At 49.4% G+C, this 25,547-nt stretch overlaps 4 protein-coding genes across 6 annotated transcripts in view; all 4 read right to left on the bottom strand.

Annotated features, from left to right (window-relative positions):
- Positions 1–900: 900 nt before the first annotated feature.
- On the bottom strand, positions 901–4,689 carry PIFO (primary cilia formation). The gene is made up of 9 exons (XM_014953602.1): positions 4,665–4,689; positions 3,968–4,119; positions 3,569–3,667; positions 2,868–3,001; positions 2,469–2,595; positions 2,011–2,049; positions 1,807–1,940; positions 1,408–1,534; positions 901–988 (listed from the first exon to the last, which is right to left on the bottom strand). The coding sequence occupies exons 1-9, from the start codon at positions 4,687–4,689 to the stop codon at positions 920–922; spliced, it is 906 nt and encodes a 301-aa protein (XP_014809088.1). The 3' UTR covers positions 901–919.
- Positions 4,690–5,262: 573 nt separating this feature from the next.
- On the bottom strand, positions 5,263–9,710 carry LOC106894763 (acidic mammalian chitinase-like). Its single transcript, XM_014953628.1, has 11 exons — positions 9,658–9,710; positions 9,484–9,513; positions 8,785–8,986; positions 8,202–8,258; positions 7,931–8,096; positions 7,697–7,821; positions 7,091–7,214; positions 6,776–6,961; positions 6,142–6,261; positions 5,901–6,042; positions 5,263–5,543 (listed from the first exon to the last, which is right to left on the bottom strand). Exons 1-11 carry the CDS (start codon positions 9,680–9,682, stop codon positions 5,263–5,265), a joined length of 1,458 nt encoding a protein of 485 aa, XP_014809114.1. The 5' UTR covers positions 9,683–9,710.
- A 2,971-nt stretch (positions 9,711–12,681) lies between these two features.
- On the bottom strand, positions 12,682–20,060 carry LOC106894759 (acidic mammalian chitinase-like). 3 transcript variants are annotated; one of them, XM_014953623.1, is made up of 11 exons: positions 20,008–20,060; positions 19,834–19,863; positions 19,085–19,286; positions 18,647–18,703; positions 14,710–14,875; positions 14,459–14,583; positions 14,078–14,201; positions 13,768–13,953; positions 13,492–13,611; positions 13,251–13,392; positions 12,682–13,021 (listed from the first exon to the last, which is right to left on the bottom strand). In XM_014953623.1, exons 1-11 carry the CDS (start codon positions 20,030–20,032, stop codon positions 12,771–12,773), a joined length of 1,428 nt encoding a protein of 475 aa, XP_014809109.1. In that variant the 5' UTR covers positions 20,033–20,060; the 3' UTR covers positions 12,682–12,770. The 3 variants fall into 3 exon arrangements, with proteins under 3 accessions (XP_014809109.1, XP_014809108.1, XP_014809107.1); XM_014953622.1 differs by lacking the exon at positions 18,647–18,703 and adding an exon at positions 14,974–15,030; XM_014953621.1 differs by lacking the exons at positions 18,647–18,703; positions 19,085–19,286; positions 19,834–19,863; positions 20,008–20,060 and adding exons at positions 14,974–15,030; positions 15,374–15,575; positions 16,050–16,079; positions 16,224–16,276.
- A 2,966-nt stretch (positions 20,061–23,026) lies between these two features.
- Positions 23,027–25,547, bottom strand: part of LOC106894756 (acidic mammalian chitinase-like) — a 10,531-nt gene continuing 8,010 nt past the window's right edge. Inside the window, exons 7-11 of the mRNA XM_014953617.1 lie at positions 24,315–24,423; positions 24,039–24,224; positions 23,763–23,882; positions 23,522–23,663; positions 23,027–23,361 (exon numbers count right to left, since the gene is read on the bottom strand). Of these exons, the coding sequence (XP_014809103.1) occupies positions 23,345–23,361; positions 23,522–23,663; positions 23,763–23,882; positions 24,039–24,224; positions 24,315–24,423 (574 nt within the window). The 3' untranslated portion in view covers positions 23,027–23,344. The remainder of the gene's footprint in view (positions 23,362–23,521; positions 23,664–23,762; positions 23,883–24,038; positions 24,225–24,314; positions 24,424–25,547) is intronic.

Raw genomic sequence — 25,547 nt, 5'->3', positions numbered from 1 at the left:
ATTAAGTCTGTGTGTGAAGGTTTGTAAACATTTATAGACATCCCGAGGGTCTAAGCTGTACATTACAGAAACAACTGATGATGAATACCAGTACCTTTCTGTTTCAGGCTAAATTTATTTTTGTGGCCAGATTCTTAATTAGCAGCATGTTGCTTGCTGCTTGCTTGAGAATATCTTCCTTGTGTCAGTAGGGAAGAAGCTAGTAATGCAAACGTGCATCTTGCAGGCTGCCTGCTCTAACCTGTCCCAGAACAGCCTCTTTCCCTAGGATGTTTGCTGTCTGCTACTTTAATATAGTTGCTGGCTCTGCATTATAAAAGCCATTATACTCTCTGAACATACCTGAGGGCAGTGCAGGACTGGTGGTGATGCTGTGTATGCCCCCATGTTTCTCAGCTCTTCTCAGGCCGTGGATGAACTCCTGGGCCTGGCGTCTGCTGGAGATGAGGAGATGGTGGTGAGAAGGCTGAGGAGAAGATGGTGCTGCTCACTCCCAGCGCTGAGGAGACAGGACAGCAGCTGAGCCACCCTCTAGCTGTGTTAATTTGCCTCCTCTCCAGTGCCGAGGATGGCTGGATTTTGGGGGAAAAGCCCCCTGAAGTGAGGGAAGCCGGATCAGGGAGGGTGGTGAGGAGAGGCAACCCCAGAGAAAATGGCCACCTGGAGAAAATGGCCGCCAGATGCTGAGAGGGGCTGTGCGTGGGCCCCCGGCGGCGCCCAGACACCCAGAGAGGCAGCTGACACCTGGCGTGATACCTGGTAAGCACAACTAGTAGCAAGAAATCCCTCTTTTGAAAATATTTTTATTTGGAGAGGCTGGGTAGTGCAGGTGAATGGCTCCATGAGTGGGAGGGAAGCAGAGGCGAGGCCTGAGGTGCCCCTCTGGAAGGGGAGGATGTATGGCGGCAGCCCGGGCTCCTCAGCTGTAGTACAAACTCAAGTAGGCCACTCGGTCCCGGTGTTTCCTATATTCTTTGTCTACGGTCAGCTAAAAGACAACAGGTATCTATTAGACATTAGCAATGACAATTGCTTCAGTAAATTGCAGGAAAACATGACATGGTGTTGAGAACCTTAAGCTATGTTTTAAATCAGAATGGTTTTCTTTTCAGCAGAGCTACACGGGGAAGTCTGTGCTCTGCTTCTCTCACTTTGTAGATGGAAACTTCCAGAGCAAATTTCTGAATAGAAAGGGTTTTTTGCAGGGCTTTAACTGTTCATGCAAACCAGCATTTTCTGATAGAAAATCACTTTCTATCTTGTGCCTCAGGCTAGTAGAGCCATGTACACAGCAGGCCAGTGAGGAAAGGCTGGCAAAACATAGTGCAAATGCATTGAAGTAATCATACAATTTCCTTTGTCATAAGCATTGAGCCAGGAATAACGTCCCTTTATCCCTCTCCTTACCTTCTGTACCTCCATTTTTAGCATCCTCTTTGCTGGCATTGGCACTAAAGACCAGTCTGGAGACCCAAACTTCATCGGCCAAGTGATTTTTTTGTGCAATCGCTTGTCTGCTTCGTAAGTTCCAGGTCTAAAGAAAACAAGCACAAAATAGCTCACTTGTGGAGCTGGTGTATGATGATTGCAATACTGAAATTTACCAGCCCTGCCTTGATCCTTGGGAGAAATGCATGTTGTGGTACTCAAGTCATCATGCTAAGTTAAAGACTAAAGCAGGGGAGCTTTTTGAAGATAAAAAAGCATTACTGGGAACTCAGTTACCTATCTCCCATCTGTGTCTTAGCATTTTTGTGCTAGTACTCCTGCTTACTATTAGAAGTATAAGAAAATGAGTTACGTTACCCAGGGAAAAATTCTTTATCTGAAGGTTTATCTGGAAATCGTGGTGTCTTAATGGAAAATGGAGCATAGGCAGGCTGGCATTTTCTTTCTTTCTTCCAGAGTGACTGGTATGCTGCTGGGCTGGGAGTCACAGTCTGCAACAGAGAAAATTTCTATATGGAAGACTTTGTTCTGCAAACCATTCCTAGAACTCAAGTAGGCCACTCGGTCCCGGTGTTTCCTATATTCTTTGTCTACGGTCAGCTAAAAGACAACAGGTATCTATTAGACATTAGCAATGACAATTGCTTCAGTAAATTGCAGGAAAACATGACATGGTGTTGAGAACCTTAAGCTATGTTTTAAATCAGAATGGTTTTCTTTTCAGCAGAGCTACACGGGGAAGTCTGTGCTCTGCTTCTCTCACTTTGTAGATGGAAACTTCCAGAGCAAATTTCTGAATAGAAAGGGTTTTTTGCAGGGCTTTAACTGTTCATGCAAACCAGCATTTTCTGATAGAAAATCACTTTCTATCTTGTGCCTCAGGCTAGTAGAGCCATGTACACAGCAGGCCAGTGAGGAAAGGCTGGCAAAACATAGTGCAAATGCATTGAAGTAATCATACAATTTCCTTTGTCATAAGCATTGAGCCAGGAATAACGTCCCTTTATCCCTCTCCTTACCTTCTGTACCTCCATTTTTAGCATCCTCTTTGCTGGCATTGGCACTAAAGACCAGTCTGGAGACCCAAACTTCATCGGCCAAGTGATTTTTTTGTGCAATCGCTTGTCTGCTTCGTAAGTTCCAGGTCTAAAGAAAACAAGCACAAAATAGCTCACTTGTGGAGCTGGGGTATGATGATTGCAATACTGAAATTTACCAGCCCTGCCTTGATCCTTGGGAGAAATGCATGTTGTGGTACTCAAGTCATCATGCTAAGTTAAAGACTAAAGCAGGGGAGCTTTTTGAAGATAAAAAAGCATTACTGGGAACTCAGTTACCTATCTCCCATCTGTGTCTTAGCATTTTTGTGCTAGTACTCCTGCTTACTATTAGAAGTATAAGAAAATGAGTTACGTTACCCAGGGAAAAATTCTTTATCTGAAGGTTTATCTGGAAATCGTGGTGTCTTAATGGAAAATGGAGCATAGGCAGGCTGGCATTTTCTTTCTTTCTTCCAGAGTGACTGGTATGCTGCTGGGCTGGGAGTCACAGTCTGCAACAGAGAAAATTTCTATATGGAAGACTTTGTTCTGCAAACCATTCCTAGATGCTCAGCATCTAGCTTAAGATGGTCAGCAGCCAGCTGGTCATTACAGACCTGCCATTCAAGGCATGCTTTGGCTATTTTGATGGCATAAAAAAATCAGAACAAGTCAAACATGCACCCCCTACTCCTTACCCAGTGTGTTCTGTGATGTCTCTCCTAATATATTATTATTCTAGAGGAGCTGGACCAGAAAGCATAGTGTGTTTGTTCAGATGGTATAGTTAAGCTCCCTCCCTGATTTTGCTTCAAAATGTATATTTACGTGTGTGTATGTGATACAAAGGAATGTGTCTATACAAATGTGTGTGTTGATGTAGCCAGAGTTCATATGATCAGTCATGGGTCTCTAGGCTCAACACCTCCCACCAGACTATCTGTAAGGAGATCATGAGACTCTGTGTAAGTTGGATGCAGCCCCAGAAGACGGGAGTGAAACTGATAGTCTATGTTAGGAACAGCCTACAAATCCTTGCAAAGCTGCAGCTCTGCCGCTTTGGAGTGTGCTTTTCTTACCTGTGGCTCTGGTATGAAACGCTGGGCTGTTCTTGCTCCTAGCACGTAGCCCTTCTGGCTCAGTGGTTTGTTTTCCAAAGAGTATCTGAAGCTGCTTCTCTGTGATTCAAAAGCAGAAGTGTCTTACTAACATTTTTAAGACAGTGTTTGCAGAAGTAAGCAGACGTTATTCCTATTCATTCCTCCAATTTCTCACTGATGTAGAGCGCTAGGGCAGCTGGAGCTTTGAGGACTGTTGCGTTTGGAAGGGGAGGGGGAATTTCTTTTCGAGATATATGTGAAGATCTCATACAACTGGTTTGCAGGGCAGGTATGGGAGCTCTGTGTCCGCCTGGCCATGGTCCTATTATTCCTATTCTGTGAAGGAAAAGCTCTGAGCTCAAAAACTGAACAACTTACCTCTTGACTCAGGTAACAGCCTGGTCCAAGCGCCGGGTTTCCACTAATGGCTATCATATGGACTCCCAGCCTGTCTGGGGCATGGTGGAAAGGGAATATTTTCCGCTCTTGACATGACCCAAATGAGATCCGCTTCTGCGCATCAGTGGGACCTGGAAAGGGAAATGCTACCAGTGTGATAAACCCATGCAGAGGTGACCACTTGCTGCTTTTTTACCTTTGTAAGACTCTCCTGCTCTCTGCCTGAGGCCAACCACCTCTTTATCTCCCAGATGGGAATTTTCCCTGACCCTGGATGTTTGTTAAGAGTCTGCCCTTTGGATGCCTGTTCCCTGCTGCCACAAAGGCTTCTTTTTCCTCAGCCTGCGTACAGAGTAGTGTAGCAGCCCAGTTGTGGAGAAGTTTGCTGGGGAAGCCCGATGTCGTGCAGCTCCCCGGTGGCAAGGAAAGCCCTGGTGCCCCTCCCAGATGGGAATTTTCCCTGACCCTGGATGTTTGTTAAGAGTCTGCCCTTTGGATGCCTGTTCCCTGCTGCCACAAAGGCTTCTTTTTCCTCAGCCTGCGTACAGAGTAGTGTAGCAGCCCAGTTGTGGAGATGTTTGCTGGGAAGCCTAATGTCGTGCAGCTCCCCGGGGACAAGGAAAGCCCTGGTGACAACAGCACACCCCCCCGGGTTCACGGATCTTGCGGGGCTCACCTCTGGTTTCCCACACCTCTGCCATGCTGCCCTGCGAGACGTTAGGATGTGTGTGTGCTCCAGTTGCTATAGACACGGAGTGGGAGGGGGCAGAAGGAATGCTGGCAATGGCAGCGCCTGAAGGGTGCAGGGAAAAGAGGAGGACAAATAAAATCCCTGTGTATTGTGCTGTGCTGGTGCTCACTCCCAGGAGCGGCTGTTTCACACTGTAATTCAATAAGGAGAGGTCTCTGTAGAAGCACTCTATAGGTTGGGCTGTCAGGAGTGTTCTCTGTGATCTCTCCTGTGGCGCAGCCCGATCTTCCCTCTTGTCTACTCTTGATCTTTTTCCCTGTGCCTGTCAGTCAAGGTAGGGCAGCAAAAAATCCCTGGAAAAACCCATACTGGAATTAAGTGCATTCAGTGCCAGCTTGTGCATTCAGACCCTTCCCTGGGCAAAAGTGTGAGTATCAGGAGAGAATCAGGGAGCATCAAAATATGAAAAGCAAGATGAGTTGAAACTGTGAGGATTGTTGCTTTTGCAGAATACTTTATTTAATCATTCTTATGTTGTGCGATTAGATCAGAGGGGTTGCTTGGAGCAATGGGACCGGTATCTTCATGGCCAGTTGCAGCAGGAGCAGCTGGTGTCAAAGACGAGGCCATTATCACAACTCTGCATGAAGGTTTCCCCATTAATGCAGTTGTAGAAGTTGCGCTTGTTGGTTGGATCTGCATAGATGCCGTTGGCCTTGCCAGCACAGAAACTGCTCCCACCGGAGCCGCCGCTCTCACTGCCATGTGTTAGACCACTGGTACAGAGATAGAAGGTGGTGGTGGTAGAATCGATGGTGGTGGTAGAAGCGGTGGTGGTAGTGGGCTGATTCGGAGACACACAGTCTGAAATAAAAGTAAGAAAAGGCTTATTTTTGTGTTGACAGTCTCTCAGCCCTCCCTTCCCTCCATAGGCCCTTAGTGCTGGGGTCAGCTATTAAGGGGTGTTCCCCCTGAGTCTGGCCTGGCTCACACCAGGCCTTAGCAATGTCTGGACCCAGGTCCAAGTCACAATCTCCCTCTTTCATTCCGCGGGATGTAGAGGGAAAGGGTCTTTCCAGGTCAATGTATAGATGTGGCTTCCACAGAAAGCCTTTGTGCACCAAGGCTCCAGAGGTACAGGTTTGTGGGTGTCTGAAGCCCGGCATCAGCAGGGAACTGGGGAGTCACCCTGAAGAAGCACACCCTGCTCAAGCTACTCACCACTGTTCTGCAGGCCCAGACCGTTCTTCAGGGTGGTGATGAGGGGATATTTTCCCTGCTTGCAGAAAGTGCCAGTGAAATCATCCAGATCGATGGCCCAAACCATAGCACCTCCAAATTTGTTCTTCTTCAGCCAGTCAACCTGTTCAGTGCCAGGGGAGAGATCCCAATTAGTCTGGGGACCTGCTGCTGCAGAAGGCCTCCTGCCTTCTTACTGGCACGGCCACACATCCCCCCGTACCTTGATGTTGAAGCTCTTGATGTTGTCATAGCCAACCCATTCGCTGCCTTTGTAAGCGTAGGGCACGTCCTGGGGGGCATCCCAAGCCTGGGTGGCTCCAGAATTCAAAAGACTGCAGATCTAAGGATCAAGAGGTAGAATTTTATTGAGTATTGTCTAAAAATGGAAAAGTTCAAGCTCTGTCATTACCTGACTTTATTTTCTAGTTTTGTGTCATTTATCTGGTCCCTGATAATAAGTAACTTTTACTTTAGGTTTTGTGAAATGAACTTAAGAAGTTCCAAGGCTTACTTGGGCACATTAGATACTACTGGGAAGAAATGAAGTATAATATCCCCTTCCTACTCTATGCCTTATGGATGCTAGAAATAATATTAGTAAATTATCTTATGGTACTGGAGGAACCATCTTTCAGAAAGGCTCCTCTGTATCACAGTCTTGCTGCTAAACTGCATAGTGATAGTCAGTTTATGAATAAAACACTTGTTTTCAAACGCAGATTCTCTCTACTATTTTACTTAGCTTTTGTTTTGCAGTTCTGTGGACAGCTTGTGTCTGAGGTACCCTTTTAGAAAACTCCCTGGTTGCCTTCCTTAAAATTATTTGAAAATTAATGTGATTAGGATACACATACCTCATAGTAAGCCAGTGTCCCGGCCTCCTGTGTGTAATGTCCAGCTGGACCAGGTCCTGATGCTGGTGCACCGAGACCGTTGTTAGATGGGTTTCGCAGTGTGAAGGTATTCCCATATGTTGCGAATCCGACAACTAGTTTCTCAGCTGGGGCACCATGGCTCTTCCAATAGTTCATAGCATAATCCTATAAGAAAAAATTCCTGTTCAAGTCTTTGCCAGGATTTGTAGGCAGAAAGATGAATTTCTAAACTTCTCATCACTGGCATGATCACAGACTTGAGATTTGTGACACAGTCCCACAAAATCCACGTACAACGTTGAAGTATATGAAGTCCCCAGTGTCAGCTGGGCCTTTGTACAGAGGGCTGTTCTCCCCGGTGTTTGTGTCCCAGGAGCCATGGAAGTCGTAAGTCATCACATGGATGTAGTCCAGGTACCTGTAGAGAACATTGCACACATCTATCTCCTGGCCTACTTGATCATCTAGATGTGAAGGTTCCTGTAGTGCTGGCCGTTTACCCCACCACATCCATGGCCATGTCCCCACTTTCTGCAAATCCGGGTTCTTCAAGACCATTTTTGAGCTGGCCTTGAAGTGCTGGAGCCAATTCTCTCCTCCAGTGGAGGGAGGCAAAGGTCAAGGCAGAGTGTGAATTGTGCTGGTATTCTGGGATCCAAGAGATGCTCCATGATGGTGTTGAGTGGCTGGAGCCAGTCTGTTGTTACACTTTCCTTCTCCAAGTGTCCCCTTTTCCACCAAACTATCACCACTCTTGTAGGGTTCTTGCCATACACAAAAGAGTAGGAACCCCACATGCAACGAGGTTGGTTTCTGACAGATAACGGCAGAGTTTCCCTTAATCACATATAGGAAGACCAGTTAAGTCATGGAAACAGTATCTAGGGATTTGCTACTCACTTTCCAAGCTCAGGAATCTCGTAGCCAGCCTCAATCTTGGAAACTCCTGCAGCAACAGCAGCGGTGACCATGAGACGGGGCTTGTTGGACTGTTTGGCTTCCTGCTCAAAGGCTGCCACCAGTTCCTGAGGGATGCCAAGAAACGGGTCTCACTGTGGACTCTCTGGCCTGAGACTTGGCAGCCAGAGCTGTGCAGAGCAGAGGGCTTGACCAAAGCCTGTTGTTTCACCCTACCTTAACGAGGACGGTAAAGAGAGCCTTGTCCTGGGCTGGGCTGCCCCTGGACCCAGGGTATTCCCAGTCAAGGTCCAGCCCATCAAACTGATACTGGCGCAGGAATTTGATGACGGACTTGATGAAGGTCTGGCGGTTCCTGGGTGTGGACACCATTGTGGTGAACCTATCGAGGCAATACAGGAGAGAGTTGGGATTTAGCTTGTGCTTCTTTCCTGTTCTCCTTCCATTTCCCGGGTGCCATTATGTGAAGGAGATGGTTTGAACTTACTTGTCTGACCCAAAATTCCATCCTCCTATAGAAAGCAAAGTCTTCAGATTGCTGTTCCTGCAAAGGGAGGGACAGGAACATGTTTCACTACAAGGAATGGTTTAGTCTTCCCAATTTCTAACATTACACAACAGACCAACTCAAAGCACAGGACCCTTGCTTTTCTTGAAAGTGTCTGATGTAGCAGCCTTTGTCTGCTGTGATCTCTTGATGTCATCGCTGGAAGTGTTCAAGACCATGCTGGACAGGGCTTTGAGCAACCTGGTCTAGTTGGAGGTGTCACTGCCCATGGTAGTAGGGTTGGAAGTGATGATCTTTTAAGTACCTTCCAACTTAAACCATTCTATGATTCTATGAAACCTGAAGACCATCTCTGCAGTGCACTGAGACATTGTCACAAACCTCAAAGGACCAGCCCTGGCAGCTTGTCCTCCCCTGCCCTCCCCTGCCCATCACTCTCTGCCTCTTCTCCTCGGGATCCCTCAGCCATGGATGGTGCTGCCGTTGTGCAGAGAAGAGACACTGAATAATGGACAGGGCCTGAGAGGGAGAACCAGGGATGCCCTTTGCTGTCGGTACGTACTGGTTCTTCAGGCCGTTGAAGGATTTGTAAAGGGTCTCGTCGTTCCATTCGTAAGTGGTGATCTCGTTGTTGTTCATCCCAGCAAAGGCGTATAGTAGGTGGGTGCACAGGCAGGGGTCGATGTCATCTGGCATGAATTTTCCCAGGCCAGGCCTGTACTGGGCCCAGTTGGTGAAGTAACATGACAGCACATAGGCAGTGCCTGCAGAGACAGAGAGGAGATGTGGTTGGGAGAGAAAAGAGCAGCGAGGACGTGTCTCTGCAATGCAGAAGGGGCAGGTACCTTGCTGCGTGAGGCTGTGTGACTTCCTATAACCATTGTTCAAGTCACCCAGCAAAGGGAAAAGTGCCCTGGGCTGCACTTGGGAGTTAGTTCCTGCATGAGGCAGATATAATCTTCGGGCAGTGTTTCCCTGCAGGGGGAACATTGTGTTTGAGTAGAGGAGTGTATCTAGGAGGTTCCTGCACCCTAAAACTCATGAATGAGGGTGGTTCCGAGTGCTGGGTCTCTTCCCCAAAGGGAATCTCTTTCTCCTTTGCTGCCACGGAAGGAAGAACAGAGGCAGAGGGATCTCTGGTGAGGTGCCTGGAAGGTGGAAGGCTCTTTGTGTGTTTGCTGTGCTGCCCGTTGGAGCTGTCTGTAGATGCTGACTCTGAAAAGGGTTTGATAGGGTAGTTTTTGGGATAGAAAGCACATACCTATCTGGGCGTTCAGCAGGAGAACCAGACCTATAAAGAGAAGAGTTAAAGAACAAAGGTGTAAGTGTTTGTACTTAGAAAGAACTAGACTGAACCCAATCCGACCTTAAACAGTGAAAGAGCCCCAAATACTTGTGGAAAAGGCAGAGAAGTAAGTTCTGAAGCAGGACTTACCGGTCAGCAGGGTGAGCTTGGCCATCTTGGACCAGAACTGATGTGGTGCAGACCGTCTCCCACTTTTATACGCTCCTCTCACTTCCTGCCAGTCTTGCGTCAGCAAAGATGGACAAACATTATGGTGATGGTATTGAACGGTATCACACAAAAATGTACCAGTACAATGGGCTTAACACTCCAGGTGGAGACAACACCAATATCAGGCTGTGCCATGTCGTGGTGCTGTAAGAACATTGGAAGAACAAGATTAGATGGCTTTTCATCTTAAAAATATATTTACAGCGCCAAGCTTTGTGTCAACAGTGGTGCTTACGCAGGGAGAGGTGGCTGAAATGTTCACCTTGTGCTGTCATTGTGCCTGCCCGGAGGAGGCAGGCACTGGGAGACCAACAGTGGTTATGGTTACAAGAGAGAGCCCAGGGATAGAGCATCATGAAGGTGTTATTTCCTCTCGCACTCCTTCCATCCTCTTTTTGCTCAGCTTTCTCCCAAAGTGAGAGCCCTCTCTGTTGCCAAGCATTGCTGTCTTGCCTTGGCTGTCAGTGAAGTGCCAGAGGAAGGTATTACCGGAATCTCTTTTATTCCGTATGAGCTTGTCTCATGTTGTTGTTTTCGGGATGTAGTATCTTTCTTCTAAGCATATCTGAATGAAACATTTTAAAAGGCAGTTTGAGATGCTGAAAATGATCTTTTTAAATCAGAACATTCTCTCTGCACACCAGGTACTGCCAGGGCTAGTGAAAATGGTGCAATAAGGCACCGCAGGGACACGGTCAGTAGCTCTGCATGGAGATGTTGATTAAAACCTGTTAAGATGATGTGACGGTGAATTTATAGTTGGTCATCCAGACGTGCTTGAATGTAAGCCCTGTAAAGATCCTCAAAGTTGCCCACATCAGGTGAGGGAACTGAATTGACTGATCTGCCACTAAATTTCATTAGACTTCTAGATTTGTATATGGAGTGGGTGAAATATGGTGAATGACGACAGAGGTTTGTCAGAGTCAGGCACAGCACTTGCACAGCCTTGCACCCATCCCACGTGAGATGTGTCTGACAACTGACTCTCAGCAAACTCTCTGAAAACTGCTCTTTTCCCAAAGACCGTAGCCGTCCTGGCCTTGCCAACCTCGGTGCACACGAGCCATTGCTTTTGAGAGGTTGTTTGCTCTCCCAGCTCTTGCCGTGGAGATTAGGCAGGTCCCTGTGGCAGGCCCAGCTGGGGAGAAATGTGAAGGTCAATGCAATGGTGGCACGTGTTTTGGAGAGCCCTGTGCTCACCTTATCTGGCTGCAGAGGTCTGGGTATCGCTCTCCTGGTCCCGGGAGGTTGGAGCTGGCGGCCGATTCGGGCATTTGTGCTGGTGGCAGCGTCACGACAGCCCAGGGTCCTGTTAGCGATGCAGAGAGATGTACTGGGGAGAGGGGCCCTTGGCTGGGGAGATGTGTATGGAAGGTCTGGGTTTGGGTTTCCAAGTGCAGGGAGGCTGCTTTCCATCCCATTGGCAATGCCAAGATGCTGTTGAGCTCAGAGAAATGCCTTCTTGGTGGGAGCTATGAGTGTTTTGGGCTGCTGATCTGATGTTCCTCCCAGTATGGTTTTCCTTAGTGTTGAGTGGTATCTTGGAGATTCCATGTGAATTTTCCTATGGGGATTTATCCCAGATATGTCTGCATATATGTCTATATAGATCCTGTGTTGCCAGAGTTCATAGGATCAGTCATGAAGTCTTACATTTAGCCCAAGCATTTCCCTGCTGTCAGGCTCTGACTCTGATTCTGTTTCTGCTGCCAGGCTCAGAGTCTGTCTCTGAAAAAATGATTAATGACCAATGAAAGTGGGGGCAAATTCTCTCTACAAATTCTTGCAAATCTGTCTCTCTGCTTCTTTGAGATCTGATGTTCCTCACTGCAGGCAGACCGTATCATGCCGCCACAGAGACAATCTGTTGCCAGTATGGTTTTCCTTAGTGTTGAGTGGTATCTTGGAGATTCCATGTGAATTTTCCTATGGGGATTTATCCCAGATATGTCTGCATATATGTCTATATAGATCCTGTGTTGCCAGAGTTCATAGGATCAGTCATGAAGTCTTACATTTAGCCCAAGCATTTCCCTGCTGTCAGGCTCTGACTCTGATTCTGTTTCTGCTGCCAGGCTCAGAGTCTGTCTCTGAAAAAATGATTAATGACCAATGAAAGTGGGGGCAAATTCTCTCTACAAATTCTTGCAAATCTGTCTCTCTGCTTCTTTGAATCTGGCTTTTCTTACCTGTGGGTCTGGTATTAAACACTGAGCTGCTGTTGCTGCTCTCGCAAAGCCTTTCTTGCTCTGTGCTTTCTTTTCCAGGGAGTAGCTGCTTCCCCATTGTTTGAAAGCAAAAGCTTCTTCCTGACCATTTAAGACACCATTTACATCAGGGGAAGGGCAGAAGTGCCTGAGGATCAGCAGCAACAGAGGTCACTCCCACTCATTTCTCTTCTCTAAGCAGGAGCCTTTGAAGGGAGAGGTGAAGGAACAGTTTGGTGATTCCATCCTTACGCTACCACAAACCATACAGAGAACATTTGGGGCTCTAGGACACATCAGGAGTCTGCTCAGGAGGAGAGTGCTTTTCCCTGGACAAATGCAGAGGCCTTGCATGAGGGCTCTCTGTCCTGGTTGTGCCTCTGTGACCCTTCTCTGTGTGCTCTCCCATGGCACAGCCAGATCTGCTCTGTCTCTTCCTCCTACTTTTTTTCCTCCCACTACCTGCCCCGCTGGTACATCAGCAAAGCCCTGGAAATGCCAGTTTATGGCTGTTCAAAGAGAAGAGGTTTGATAACTTCCCCATGGATTGCACCTTTCTGGCTCCCACTTCAAGGAGCTGCTGTTTCACATGGTAGTTTGGTAAGAAGAGGTCTCTGGAGAAGCACTCCAGAGCTTGTGCATTCCGGCCCTTCTCTGAGCACAAGTGTGAGTATCAGGAGGGAAACGGGGAGCATCAATGTGTGAACAGCATGAAAAGTTGAAACTGCGAGGATTGTTGCTTTTGAGGAATACTTTATTTAATCATTCTTATGTTGTGCGAATAGATCAGAGGGGTTGCTGGGAGCAATGGGACCGGTATCTTCATGGCCAGTTGCAGCAGGAGCAGCTGGCGTCGAAGACGAGGCCGGCCTGGCAGGTCTGCATGAAGGTTTCCCCATTAATGCAGTTGTAGAAGTTGCTCTTGTTGGTTGGATCTGCATAGATGCCGTTGGCCTTGCCAGCACAGAAGCCGCTGCCACCAGAGCCACCACCAGAGCCGCCGCTGCCACTGCCACCTCCTTGGCTAGGAGCTTCAGTGATGGGAGGATTGGGATGAGCTGGAGGCACACAGTCTGAAAGAAAAGCAGGAAACGGCTTATTTTTGTGTCATAATCTCCCTCTTTCATTCCGCGGGATGTAGAGGGAAAGGGTCTTTCCAGGTCAATGTATAGACGTGGCTTCCACAGAAAGCCTTTGTGCACCAAGGCTCCAGAGGTACAGGTTTGTGTGTGTCTGAAGCCCGGCATCAGCAGGGAACTGGGGAGTCACCCTGAAGAAGCACACCCTGCTCAAGCTACTCACCACTGTTCTGCAGGCCCAGACCGTTCTTCAGGGTGGTGATGAGGGGATATTTGCCTTCCTTGCAGAAAGTGCCAGTGAAGTCATCCATATCAATGGCCCAAACCATAGCACCTCCAAATTTGTTCTTCTTCAGCCAGTCAACCTGTTCAGTGCCAGGGGAGAGATCCCAATTAGTCTGGGGACCTGCTGCTGCAGAAGGCCTCCTGCCTTCTTACTGGCATGGCCACACATCCCCCCGTACCTTGATGTTGTAGCTCTTGATGTTGTCATAGCCAACCCATTCGCTGCCTTTGTAAGCGTAGGGCACGTCCTGGGGGGCATCCCAAGCCTGGGTGGCTCCATTGGCCAGGAATGTGCAGATCTAGGAAGAAAAGGGCAGAGAGGGAGAAGTTAGCAAGTGTCCTACAGAAGAGGGCAGTTGGCATGTTCCGTGGGTGTAGGGGTTAAACGTTCCCTGCTGGGTAGTTTGAAGGGTGTCTGTGTTCTTGGTGGCCAGCATGTGTAGGGGCACACATACCTCGTAGTAAGCCAAGAATCCAGCCTGCCTTGTGTAAGGTCCAGCTGGCCCAGGTCCAGTTGCTGGTGCCCCAACAGCGGTGTTAGATGGGTTTTGGAGGATGTAGTTATGTCCGTAGGTTGCAAATCCAACAAGGAGCTTCTCGGCTGGGGCGCCATTGTTCTTCCAGTAGTTCATAGCAAAATCCTACAAAAGAGACCCACAGGTCAAGTGGGTGCCAGGATGTGTAGCCAGGAGGATGCCTCCTTAAGCTTCTCATCATGGGTGTCAGGATCATCTTCTATGACACCATCTCGGAAAATATACGTACGACATTGAAGTAGATGAGGTCCCCGGTGTCAACTGGGCCTTCGTACAGAGGGCTGTTCTCACCAGTGACTCCATCCCAAGAGCCGTGGAAGTCATAAGTCATCACGTGGATGTAGTCCAGGTACCTGTGGAGAACATTGCTTGCATCTGTCTCCCGGCTGCTCAGTCACCCAGACCAGAGGGTTCTTGTAGTGCTGGCCATCTACCCCTCCACATCCCTGATCATGTCCCCACTTTCTGCAAAGCTGGGCTCTTCAAGACCTTTCTTGAGCTGGCCTTGAAGTGCTGGAACCAGTTCTCTCCTCCAGTGGCAGGAGGCAAAGGTCAAGGCTGAGCGGGAATTGAACTGGTACTCTGGGAACTGGGAGACAGTGCTACTCACTTTCCAAGCTCAGGAATCTCGTAGCCAGCCTCAATGGTGGAACGACCTCCAGCAACAGCAGCGGTGACCATGAGACGGGGCTTGTTGGACTGTTTGGCTTCCTGCTCAAAGGCTGCCACCAGTTCCTGAGGGATGCCAAGAAACGGGTCTCACTGTGGACGCTCTGGCCTGAGGTTTTTTCATCTGTCCAGGGCTCTGGCCAGAGCTGTGCAGAGCAGAGGGCTTGACCAAAGCCTGTTGTTTCACCCTACCTTAACGAGGACGGTAAAGAGAGCCTTGTCCTGGGCTGGGCTGCCCCTGGACCCAGGGTATTCCCAGTCAAGGTCCAGCCCATCAAACTGATACTGGCGCAGGAATTTGATGACGGACTTGATGAAGGTCTGGCGGTTTGCGGGTGTGGACACCATTGTGGTGAACCTATGGAAGCAGAGCAGGAGAGAGTTGGGGTTTGGCTGGTGCCTCTTGCCCCCTCTCCCTCTGCTTCCAGGGTGCCGTGATGGGAAGTATGAACTTACTTGGCTGTCCCGAAATTCCATCCTCCAATCGCCAGGAGGGTCTTCAGTTTTCCGTTCCTGCAAAGAGAGGGACATCAACATGTTTTAAAATGAGGAATAGTTGAGTCTTCTCTATTTCACAACAGACCAGCACAAGTCACAGGGCTCTTGTGTTTCTTGAAAGTGTCTGGTGTAGGCTTGTGATCTCTGGATGTGAAATCCACAGCGCCCTGAGTCACTGTCACCACCCAAAAGGACCAGCGCTGGCACCTTGTCCTCCCCTGCCCTCCCCTGCCCATCACTCTCTGCCTCTTCTCCTCGGGATCCCTCAGCCACGGATGGTGCTGCCGTTGTGCAGAGAAGAGCTGCTGGGAGGGCCTGGGAGGGAGAACCAGGGATGGCCTTTGCTGTCGGTACGTACTGGTTCTTCAGGCCGTTGAAGGATTTGTAAAGGGTCTCGTCGTTCCATTCGTAAGTGGTGATCTCGTTGTTGTTCATCCCAGCAAAGGCGTAGATCAGATGGTCGCACAGGCAGGGGTCGATGTCATCTGGCATGAACTTTCCCAGGCCAGGCCTGTACTGGGCCCAGTTGGTGAAGTAACATGACAGCACATAGGCAGTGCCTGCAGAGACAGAGAGGGAGTGGGGGAGATTTGGGCTGCATTTCAGAGGTGTTTCTAACGTGAGGCAGAGGATGGTACTGGATCTGCTGAGAAGGGATTGGGCAGTGTTTCCCTGCAGGGCAGGGAGTTCGGAGAGAGGGAAGTAGGGTTGGTTATCCCTTTGGGAAGAGGCTCTCCAAGAATCAAAGGGATTTCTGTTCTTTCTACTCTTTCAGTAGATAGACTGGTCTAGGAGGTTCCTGCACCCTAAAACTCATGAATGAGGGTGGTTCTGAGTGCTGGGTCTCTTCCCCAAAGGGACTCTTTCTCCTTTGCTGCCACAGAAGGAAGAACAGAAGCAGAGGGATCTCTGGTGAGGTGCCTGGAAGGTGGAAGGCTCTTTGTGTGTTTGCTGTGCTGCCCGTTGGAGCTGTCTGTAGATGCTGACTCTGAAAAGGGTTTGGTAGGGTAGTTTTTGGGATAGAAAGCACATACCTATCTGGGCGTTCAGCAGGAGAACCAGACCTATAAAGAGAAAAGGTAAAGAACAAAGGTGTAAGTGTTTGTACTTAGAAAGAACCGGACTGAACCCAATCTAACCTTAAACAGTGAAAGAGCCCCAAATAGTTGTGGAAAAGGCAGAGAAGTAAGTTTTGAAGCAGGACTTACCGGTCAGCAGGGTGAGCTTGGCCATCTTGGACCAGAACTGATGTGGTGCAGACCGTCTCCCACTTTTATACGCTCCTCTCACTTCCTGCCAGTCTTGCGTCAGCAAAGATGGACAAACATTACAGAAGTTGGTAAAGATGAGTATCAGCCAAACGTGATACCAGTACAATGGGCCTTAACGCTCCAGGTGGAGGAGACATCCCCAATATCAGGCTGTGCCATGCTGTGGTGCTGCAAGAACAGTGGAAGAACAAGATTAGATGGGTTTCCATCTTACAAATGTTGTTTAAAGCAACGGGCTTTGTGTCAACAGTGAGGATTAGGCAGTGAGGGGTGGGTGAAGTGTTCACCTTGCGCTGTCATTGTCTCTGCCCAGAGGTGGCAGGCACTGCCAGACCCAAGGTAACTCGCAAAGGTCATTTTCTTCAGGCAGAAGCACGATTTCTTGGAGGCCAAGCTCTATGAGAGAGAGCCCAGGGACAGAGCATCAGGCAGGGGTCATTTTCTCTCGCACTTCTTCCCTCCTCTTTTTGCTCAGCTTTCTCCCAAATTTATTCTACATGAGCTTCTCAGTGGTAATTGTTGTTTTTTGTTGGAAGAGATCTGTGGTTTCTTTCCTTTTGCACACCAGGCACTGCCAGGGCTGGAGTCAATGGGGGAGTGAGACCCCGCAGGGACGTGGCCAGTTGCTCGGCACTGAGATGTTGCTTAATTCCTGCTAAGATGATGTCAAGGTGAATTTCCAGTCAGTCCCCCAGACTTGGTTGAATGGGAGCCTGGCAAACAGCCTCAAAGTTGCCTGTATCAGGTGCTGGCACTGAAGTCACTGACCTGCAGGTTAAAATGCATTTGACCGACCCTGGCACACACTGGGTGAGATACGGCAGATAACGAAAGGGACAACCATCTTCAAGGAGTACTTTTCCACTGTGTTTCTTGGTCGATAAAGTAGCACAGAACAAACTCAATGGGACTAGATGTGGAAAATCCCGCCCTGAGCGACCTCTGGAGCCTGGCCGGTCTGTTATCTGCAGAGGTATGTTTGGGAGTGAAAAGGAGAGCATTTGGGGACGGAGCAAGGACACGGGTTTGTCTGCATGTGGTGGTAACCAATGTCAGTTGGTCAAATCCCGAGGTTTGGTAAAGTGTGAAGGTCAATGCAATGGTGGCACGTGTTTTGGAGAGCCCTGTGCTCACCTTATCTGGCTGCAGAGGTCTGGGTATCGCTCTCCTGGTCCCGGGAGGTTGGAGCTGGCGGCCGATTCGGGCATTTGTGCTGGTGGCAGCGTCACGACAGCCCAGGGTCCTGTTAGCGATGCAGAGAGATGTACTGGGGAGAGGGGCCCTTGGCTGGGGAGATGTGTATGGAAGGTCTGGGTTTGGGTTTCCAAGTGCAGGGAGGCTGCTTTCCATCCCATTGGCAATGCCAAGATGCTGTTGAGCTCAGAGAAATGCCTTCTTGGTGGGAGCTATGAGTGTTTTGGGCTGCTGATCTGATGTTCCTCACTGCAGGCAGACCGTGTCCTGCCGCCACGGAGACAATCTGTTGTCAGTATGGTTTTCTTGGTGTGGAGTGGTATCTTGGGGATTCCTTGTGAATTTTCCTCTGGGGATTTACCCCAGATATGTCTGCATATACGTCTCTATGTAGATCCTGTGTTGCCAGAGCTCATAGGATCAGTCATGAGGCCATTGGATTAGCGCAAAGATTTCTGCATTGCCAGGCTTTGTGTGTGGAGATCTGTGACTCCCCAGCACTCTGAGACTGGCCCGTGTTTGCCTGTGTGCTACAGCCCCCAGCACCTAGAAGCCTCCTGGTTTTCCAGCTCTCTCTGCTTCCCTGACAGAGTCTGTTTCTGAAAAAATGATTCATGACCAATGAAGCTGAGGACAAAAACCTGGAGCAACTGACGTCTGCAGGTGATGGAAGACTCTTGAGCACTTTTTCTGCACTTCTGCCTGTTGGTAGGAGCTGTTCTGAAAGCCAAGCGTGCCCAAGTGTAGTGGAGGCTGATGCTCTTGGGCAGGTCCCCAGGGCTCCTGCATCAGTTCTGCTTCTCCGTCGCGGCTGAAGTGCTGTGTGGGACTGAGTGCTCTGTGTGGGTGAACTGCTCCCCCAGCACGTGTGAGCGAAACTGATACTCTGTGGTGGGAACAGCCTACAAACTCTTGCAAAGCCGTGGCTGTCCTGCTTTGAGACTGGTTTTTCTTATTTGTGCGTCTGGTAGGAAACACTGGTCTGCTCTTGCTGTTATCACAAAGCCTTTCTTATTCTGTAGTGTGTTTTCCAGTGAGTATCTGAGACTGTTTTTTTTGTTTAAAAGCAGAAACCTCTCATGTTTTAAGACACCATTTACATCAGGGGGAGGGCAGAAGTGCCTGAGCAGCAGCAGCAGAGTCACTCCCACTCAGTATGAACTTACTTGGCTGTCCCGAAATTCCATCCTCCAATCGCCAGGAGGGTCTTCAGTTTTCCGTTCCTGCAAAGAGAGGGACATCAACATGTTTTAAAATGAGGAATAGTTGAGTCTTCTCTATTTCACAACAGACCAGCACAAGTCACAGGGCTCTTGTGTTTCTTGAAAGTGTCTGGTGTAGGCTTGTGATCTCTGGATGTTGAATTCGGACGTGCCCAGCTGAACCATTCCCGCAGCAGGGAGTGATTGATGCCTCATGGCCTGAGCACCAGGGCTGTGGGGGTGAAATCCACAGCGCCCTGAGTCACTGTCACCACCCAAAAGGACCAGGCTTTGCAGACTGGTTATTTTGGAAGGTGCTTTTTCCAGGAGGAGCGTGCTTTTTGAGCTGCTGGGAGGGCCTGGGAGGGAGAACCAGGGATGGCCTTTGCTCTCGGTACGTACTGGTTCTTCAGGCCGTTGAAGGATTTGTAAAGGGTCTCGTCGTTCCATTCGTAAGTGGTGATCTCGTTGTTGTTCATCCCAGCAAAGGCGTAGATCAGATGGTCGCACAGGCAGGGGTCGATGTCATCTGGCATGAACTTTCCCAGGCCAGGCCTGTACTGGGCCCAGTTGGTGAAGTAACATGACAGCACATAGGCAGTGCCTGCAGAGACAGAGAGGGAGTGGGGGAGATTTGGGCTGCATTTCAGAGGTGTTTCTAACGTGAGGCAGAGGATGGTACTGGATCTGCTGAGAAGGGATTGGGCAGTGTTTCCCTGCAGGGCAGGGAGTTCGGAGAGAGGGAAGTAGGGTTGGTTATCCCTTTGGGAAGAGGCTCTCCAAGAATCAAAGGGATTTCTGTTCTTTCTACTCTTTCAGTAGATAGACTGGCCTTTGGGAAGAGGCTCTCCAAGAATCAAAAGGGATTTCTTTCCTTCCTGCTATGTTTGAGTAGAGGAGTGTGTCTAGGAGGCTCCTGCACCCTAAAACTCGTGAATGAGGGTGGTTCTGAGTGCTGGGTCTCTTCCCCAAAGGGACTCTTTCTCCTTTGCTGCCACAGAAGGAAGAACAGAAGCAGAGGGATCTCTGGTGAGGTGTCTGGAAGGTGGAAGGCTCTTTGTGTGTTTGCTGTGCTGCCCGTTGGAGCTGTCTGTAGATGCTGACTCTGAAAAGGGTTTGGTAGGGTAGTTTTTGGGATAGAAAGCACATACCTATCTGGGCGTTCAGCAGGAGAACCAGACCTATAAAGAGAAAAGGTAAAGAACAAAGGTGTAAGTGTTTGTACTTAGAAAGAACCGGACTGAACCCAATCTAACCTTAAACAGTGAAAGAGCCCCAAATACTTGTGGAAAAGGCAGAGAAGTAAGTTCTGAAGCAGGACTTACCGGTCAGCAGGGTGAGCTTGGCCATCTTGGACCAGAACTGATGTGGTGCAGACCGTCTCCCACTTTTATACGCTCCTCTCACTTCCTGCCAGTCTTGCGTCAGCAAAGATGGACAAACATTACAAAAGTTGGTAAAGATGAGTATCAGCCAAAGGTGATACCAGTACAATGGGCCTTAACGCTCCAGGTGGAGGAGACATCCCCAATATCAGGCTGTGCCATGCTGTGGTGCTGCAAGAACAGTGGAAGAACAAGATTAGATGGGTTTCCATCTTACAAGTGTTATTTAAAGCGACGGGCTTTGTGTCAACAGTGAGGAGTGAGGGGTGGGTGAAGTGTTCACCTTGCGCTGTCATTGTCTCTGCCCAGAGGTGGCAGGCACTGGGAGACCCAAGGTAACTCGCAAAGGTCATTTTCTTCAGGCAGAAGCACGATTTCTTGGAGGCCAAGCTCTATGAGAGAGAGCCCAGGGACAGAGCATCAGGCAGGGGTCATTTTCTCTCGCACTTCTTCCCTCCTCTTTTTGCTCAGCTTTCTCCCAAATTTATTCTACATGAGCTTCTCAGTGGTAATTGTTGTTTTTTGTTGGAAGAGATCTGTGGTTTCTTTCCTTTTGCACACCAGGCACTGCCAGGGCTGGAGTCAATGGGGGAGTGAGACCCCGCAGGGACGTGGCCAGTTGCTCGGCACTGAGATGTTGCTTAATTCCTGCTAAGATGATGTCAAGGTGAATTTCCAGTCAATCCCCCAGACTTGGTTGAATGGGAGCCTGGCAAACAGCCTCAAAGTTGCCTGTATCAGGTGCTGGCACTGAAGTCACTGACCTGCAGGTTAAAATGCATTTGACCGACCCTGGCACACACTGGGTGAGATACGGCAGATAACGAAAGGGACAACCATCTTCAAGGAGTACTTTTCCACTGTGTTTCTTGGTCGATAAAGTAGCACAGAACAAACTCAATGGGACTAGATGTGGAAAATCCCGCCCTGAGCGACCTCTGGAGCCTGGCCGGTCTGTTATCTGCAGAGGTATGTTTGGGAGTGAAAAGGAGAGCATTTGGGGACGGAGCAAGGACACGGGTTTGTCTGCATGTGGTGGTAACCAATGTCAGTTGGTCAAATCCCGAGGTTTGGTAAAGTGTGAAGGTCAATGCAATGGTGGCACGTGTTTTGGAGAGCCCTGTGCTCACCTTATCTGGCTGCAGAGGTCTGGGTATCGCTCTCCTGGTCCCGGGAGGTTGGAGCTGGCGGCCGATTCGGGCATTTGTGCTGGTGGCAGCGTCACGACAGCCCAGGGTCCTGTTAGCGATGCAGAGAGATGTACTGGGGAGAGGGGCCCTTGGCTGGGGAGATGTGTATGGAAGGTCTGGGTTTGGGTTTCCAAGTGCAGGGAGGCTGCTTTCCATCCCATTGGCAATGCCAAGATGCTGTTGAGCTCAGAGAAATGCCTTCTTGGTGGGAGCTATGAGTGTTTTGGGCTGCTGATCTGATGTTCCTCACTGCAGGCAGACCGTGTCCTGCCGCCACGGAGACAATCTATTGTCATTATGTTTTTCTTGGTGTGGAGTGGCAGTGTTGGAGATTCCTTGTGAATTTTCCTCTGGGGATTTACCCCAGATATGTCTGCATATACGTCTCTATGTAGATCCTGTGTTGCCAGAGCTCATAGGATCAGTCATGAGGCCATTGGATTAGTGCAAAGGTTTCTCTGCTGCCAGGCTTTGTGTGTGGAGATCTGTGACTCCCCAGCACTCTGAGACTGGCCCGTGTTTGCCTGTGTGCTACAGCCCCCAGCACCTAGAAGCCTCCTGGTTTTCCAGCTCTCTCTGCTTCCCTGACAGAGTCTGTTTCTGAAAAAATGATTCATGACCAATGAAGCTGAGGACAAAAACCTGGAGCAACTGACGTCTGCAGGTGATGGAAGACTCTTGAGCACTTTTTCTGCACTTCTGCCTGTTGGTAGGAGCTGTTCTGAAAGCCAAGCGTGCCCAAGTGTAGTGGAGGCTGATGCTCTTGGGCAGGTCCCCAGGGCTCCTGCATCAGTTCTGCTTCTCCGTCGCGGCTGAAGTGCTGCGTGGGACTGAGTGCTCTGCGTGGGTGAACTGCTCCCCCAGCACGTGTGAGCGAAACTGATACTCTGTGGTGGGAACAGCCTACAAACTCTTGCAAAGCCGTGGCTGTCCTGCTTTGAGACTGGTTTTTCTTATTTGTGCGTCTGGTAGGAAACACTGGTCTGCTCTTGCTGTTATCACAAAGCCTTTCTTATTCTGTAGTGTGTTTTCCAGTGAGTATCTGAGACTGTTTTTTTTGTTTAAAAGCAGAAACCTCTCATGTTTTAAGACACCATTTACATCAGGGGGAGGGCAGAAGTGCCTGAGCAGCAGCAGCAGAGTCACTCCCACTCATTTCTCTTCTCCAAACAGGTGCCTTTGAAATGAAACTTTGTTGGGAGAGGAGAAGGAGCAGTTTGGTGATTCCACCCTTAGGCTGCCACAATGGGCCATGAGTGTCCCTGGTGCTCAGACCGTGGAAAGGACTTTGGAGGCTCTGGGACACATCAGGACTCTGCCTGTGAATTCGGACGTGCCCAGCTGAACCATTCCCGCAGCAGGGAGTGATTGATGCCTCATGGCCTGAGCACCAGGGCTGTGGGGGCTTTGCAGACTGGTTATTTTGGAAGGTGCTTTTTCCAGGAGGAGCGTGCTTTTTCCTGGACAAATGTAGAGGCCTTGCACAAGGGCTCTGTGGGGAGCGAGTGTCCTGGTTGTGCCCCTGTGACCCTTCTCTCTGTGCTCTCTCATGGCACAGCCAGATCTGCTTTGTCTCTTACTTCTGCCTTTTTCCCCTCCCCTCTCTGCCCCGCTGGTACATCAGGAAAGCCCTGGAAACGCCAGTTTATGGCTGTTTAAAATGCAACTTGTGGATTCAGGCTCTTCCCTGAGCATAAGACTGAATATCACAGGAGACTCATGGAGCATCAAAATACTAAGACTGAGATGAACTGAAACAACAAGGATTGTTGCTTTTGCAGAACACTTTATTTAATCATTATTATTAGATGCTATAAGATCAGAGGGATATCTTTGCTGTAAAAGGATTGGTATCTTCATGGCCAGTTGTAGCATGAGTGCTGGTATTACAGATAGGATTGTCACAGCAATTTTGAAACAAGTTTTGATATTCAAACGTTGGTAAAAGCAGCTCTGGTTGGTTGAGTCTTGTTGGCTTTCCCAGCACAGAAACCACTCCCACCACAGTTAGTTGAATTGTTACTCCAGCTCGTGCTCATTCTCCAACTTCCATGTTTGGGAGCTACAGGGACTTGGGGACTGGACGATTAATTGGCCCTGCAGCCTGAAATGAAAGTAGAAAGAGGTTATCTTTTGAGAAGGGATTATATTGATAATGGACTCTTGTCCTTACCCTCCATGCCTGATTCCACAGCACCACAAGCACACCAGCTTTTTATAACTGATGCTATAAGCACAACTCCCATGTTACTCAAGCTACTCACCACTGCTTTGCAGACCAAGACCATTCTTCAGGGTGGTGATCAGGGGATATTTTCCCTGCTTGCAGAAAGTGCCAGTGAAATCATCCAGATCGATGGCCCAAACCATAGCACCCCCAAAATTGCCCTTCTTCAGCCAGTCAACCTGTTCAGTGCCAGGGGAGAGATCCCAATTAGTCTGGGGACCTGCTGCTGCAGAAGGCCTCCTGCCTTCTTACTGGCACGGCCACACATCCCCCCGTACCTTGATGTTGAAGCTCTTGATGTTGTCATAGCCAACCCATTCACTGCCTTTGTAAGCGTAGGGCACGTCCTCAGCAGCATCCCAAGCCTGGGTGGCTCCATTGTCCAGGAATGTGCAGATCTAGGAAGAAAAGGGCAGAGAGGGAGAAGTTAGCAAGTGTCCTACAGAAGAGGGCACTTGGCATGTTCCATGGGTGTAGGGGTTAAGCATTCCCTGCTGGGCAGTTTGAAGGGTGCCTGTGTTCTTGGTGGCCAGCATGTGTAGGAGCACACATACCTCGTAGTAAGCCAAGAATCCAGCTTCCTTTGTGTAAGGTCCAGCTGGCCCAGGTCCAGTTGCTGGTGCCCCAACAGCGGTGTTAGATGGGTTTTGGAGGTTGAAGTTACGTCCATAGGTTGGGAATCCAACAAGGAGCTTCTTAGATGGAGCACCATTGTTCTTCCAATAGTTCATAGCATATTCCTATAAAAGAAACAGCACAGTTCAAGTGTATGCCAGGATTTGTAGGCAGGAATATGACTTCTCTGGCAGAGGCTCCCAAAAGGTACTTACAACACTGAGTTGGCTGTGACTGCCATCGTACAGAGGGCTGTTCTCACCAGTGACTCTATCCCAAGAGCTGTGGAAGTCATAAGTCATCACGTGGATGTAGTCCAGGTACCTGTAGAGAACATGGCACACATCTATCTCCTGGCCTATTCAGTCATCTAGACCCAAAGGTTTCTGTAGTGCCAGACGTTTACCCCACCACATCCCTGGCCATGTCCCCATTTTCTGCAAATCTGGGTTCTTCAAGACCATTTTTGAGCTGGCCTTGAAGTGCTGGTTTCTGACAGATAGTGGCAGAGTTTCCCTCAACCATTTGAAGGAAGACCATTTAAGTCACAGAAATGAGACCTGGGGGTTTGCTACTCACTTTCCAAGCTCAGGAATCTCGTAGCCAGCCTGAACGGTGGAAATTCCTGCAGCAACAGCAGCGGTGACCATGAGACGGGGCTTGTTGGACTGTTTGGCTTCCTGCTCAAAGGCTGCCACCAGTTCCTGAGGGATGCCAAGAAACGGGTCTCACTGTGGACTCTCTGGCCTGGACTGAGGTTTTTTCATCTGTCCAGGGCTCTGGCCAGAGCTGTGCAGAGCAGAGGGCTTGACCAAAGCCTGTTGTTTCACCCTACCTTAACGAGGACAGTAAAGAGAGCCTTGTCCTGGGCTGGGCTGCCCCTGGACCCAGGGTATTCCCAGTCAAGGTCCAGCCCATCAAACTGATGCTGGCGCAGGAATTTGATGACGGACTTGATGAAGGTCTGGCGGTTTGCGGGTGTGGACACCATTGTGGTGAACCTATGGAAGCAGAGCAGGAGAGAGTTGGGGTTTGGCTGGTGCCTCTTGCCCCCTCTCCCTCCGCTTCCAGGGTGCCGTGATGGGAAGTATGAACTTACTTGGCTGTCCCGAAATTCCATCCTCCAATCGCCAGGAGGGTCTTCAGATTTCTGTTCCTGCAAAAAGAGGGACAGGATCATGTTTTTATGGCAAAAAAATATCAGCTGTAGTTGCCGTTCTAGGCTGTGATCTCTTGCTGTGACACCGAAAGACCAAGTCTGGAGTGCCATCAGCCAATGTCACCACCCTCAAAGGCCCGGCGCTGGCAGCTTGTCCTCCCCTGCCCTCCCCTGCCCATCACTCTCTGCCTCTTCTCCTCGGGATCCCTCAGCCACGGATGGTGCTGCCGTTGTGCAGAGAAGAGCTGCTGGGAGGGCCTGGGAGGGAGAACCAGGGATGGCCTTTGCT

This window comes from Calidris pugnax, unplaced genomic scaffold (assembly GCF_001431845.1).
Source record: "Calidris pugnax isolate Ruff unplaced genomic scaffold, ASM143184v1 scaffold245, whole genome shotgun sequence".
Taxonomy (NCBI): domain Eukaryota; kingdom Metazoa; phylum Chordata; class Aves; order Charadriiformes; family Scolopacidae; genus Calidris; species Calidris pugnax.
The sequence above is the reverse complement of the archived record's forward strand: the minus strand, read 5'-3'. Positions and strand labels throughout refer to the sequence as shown.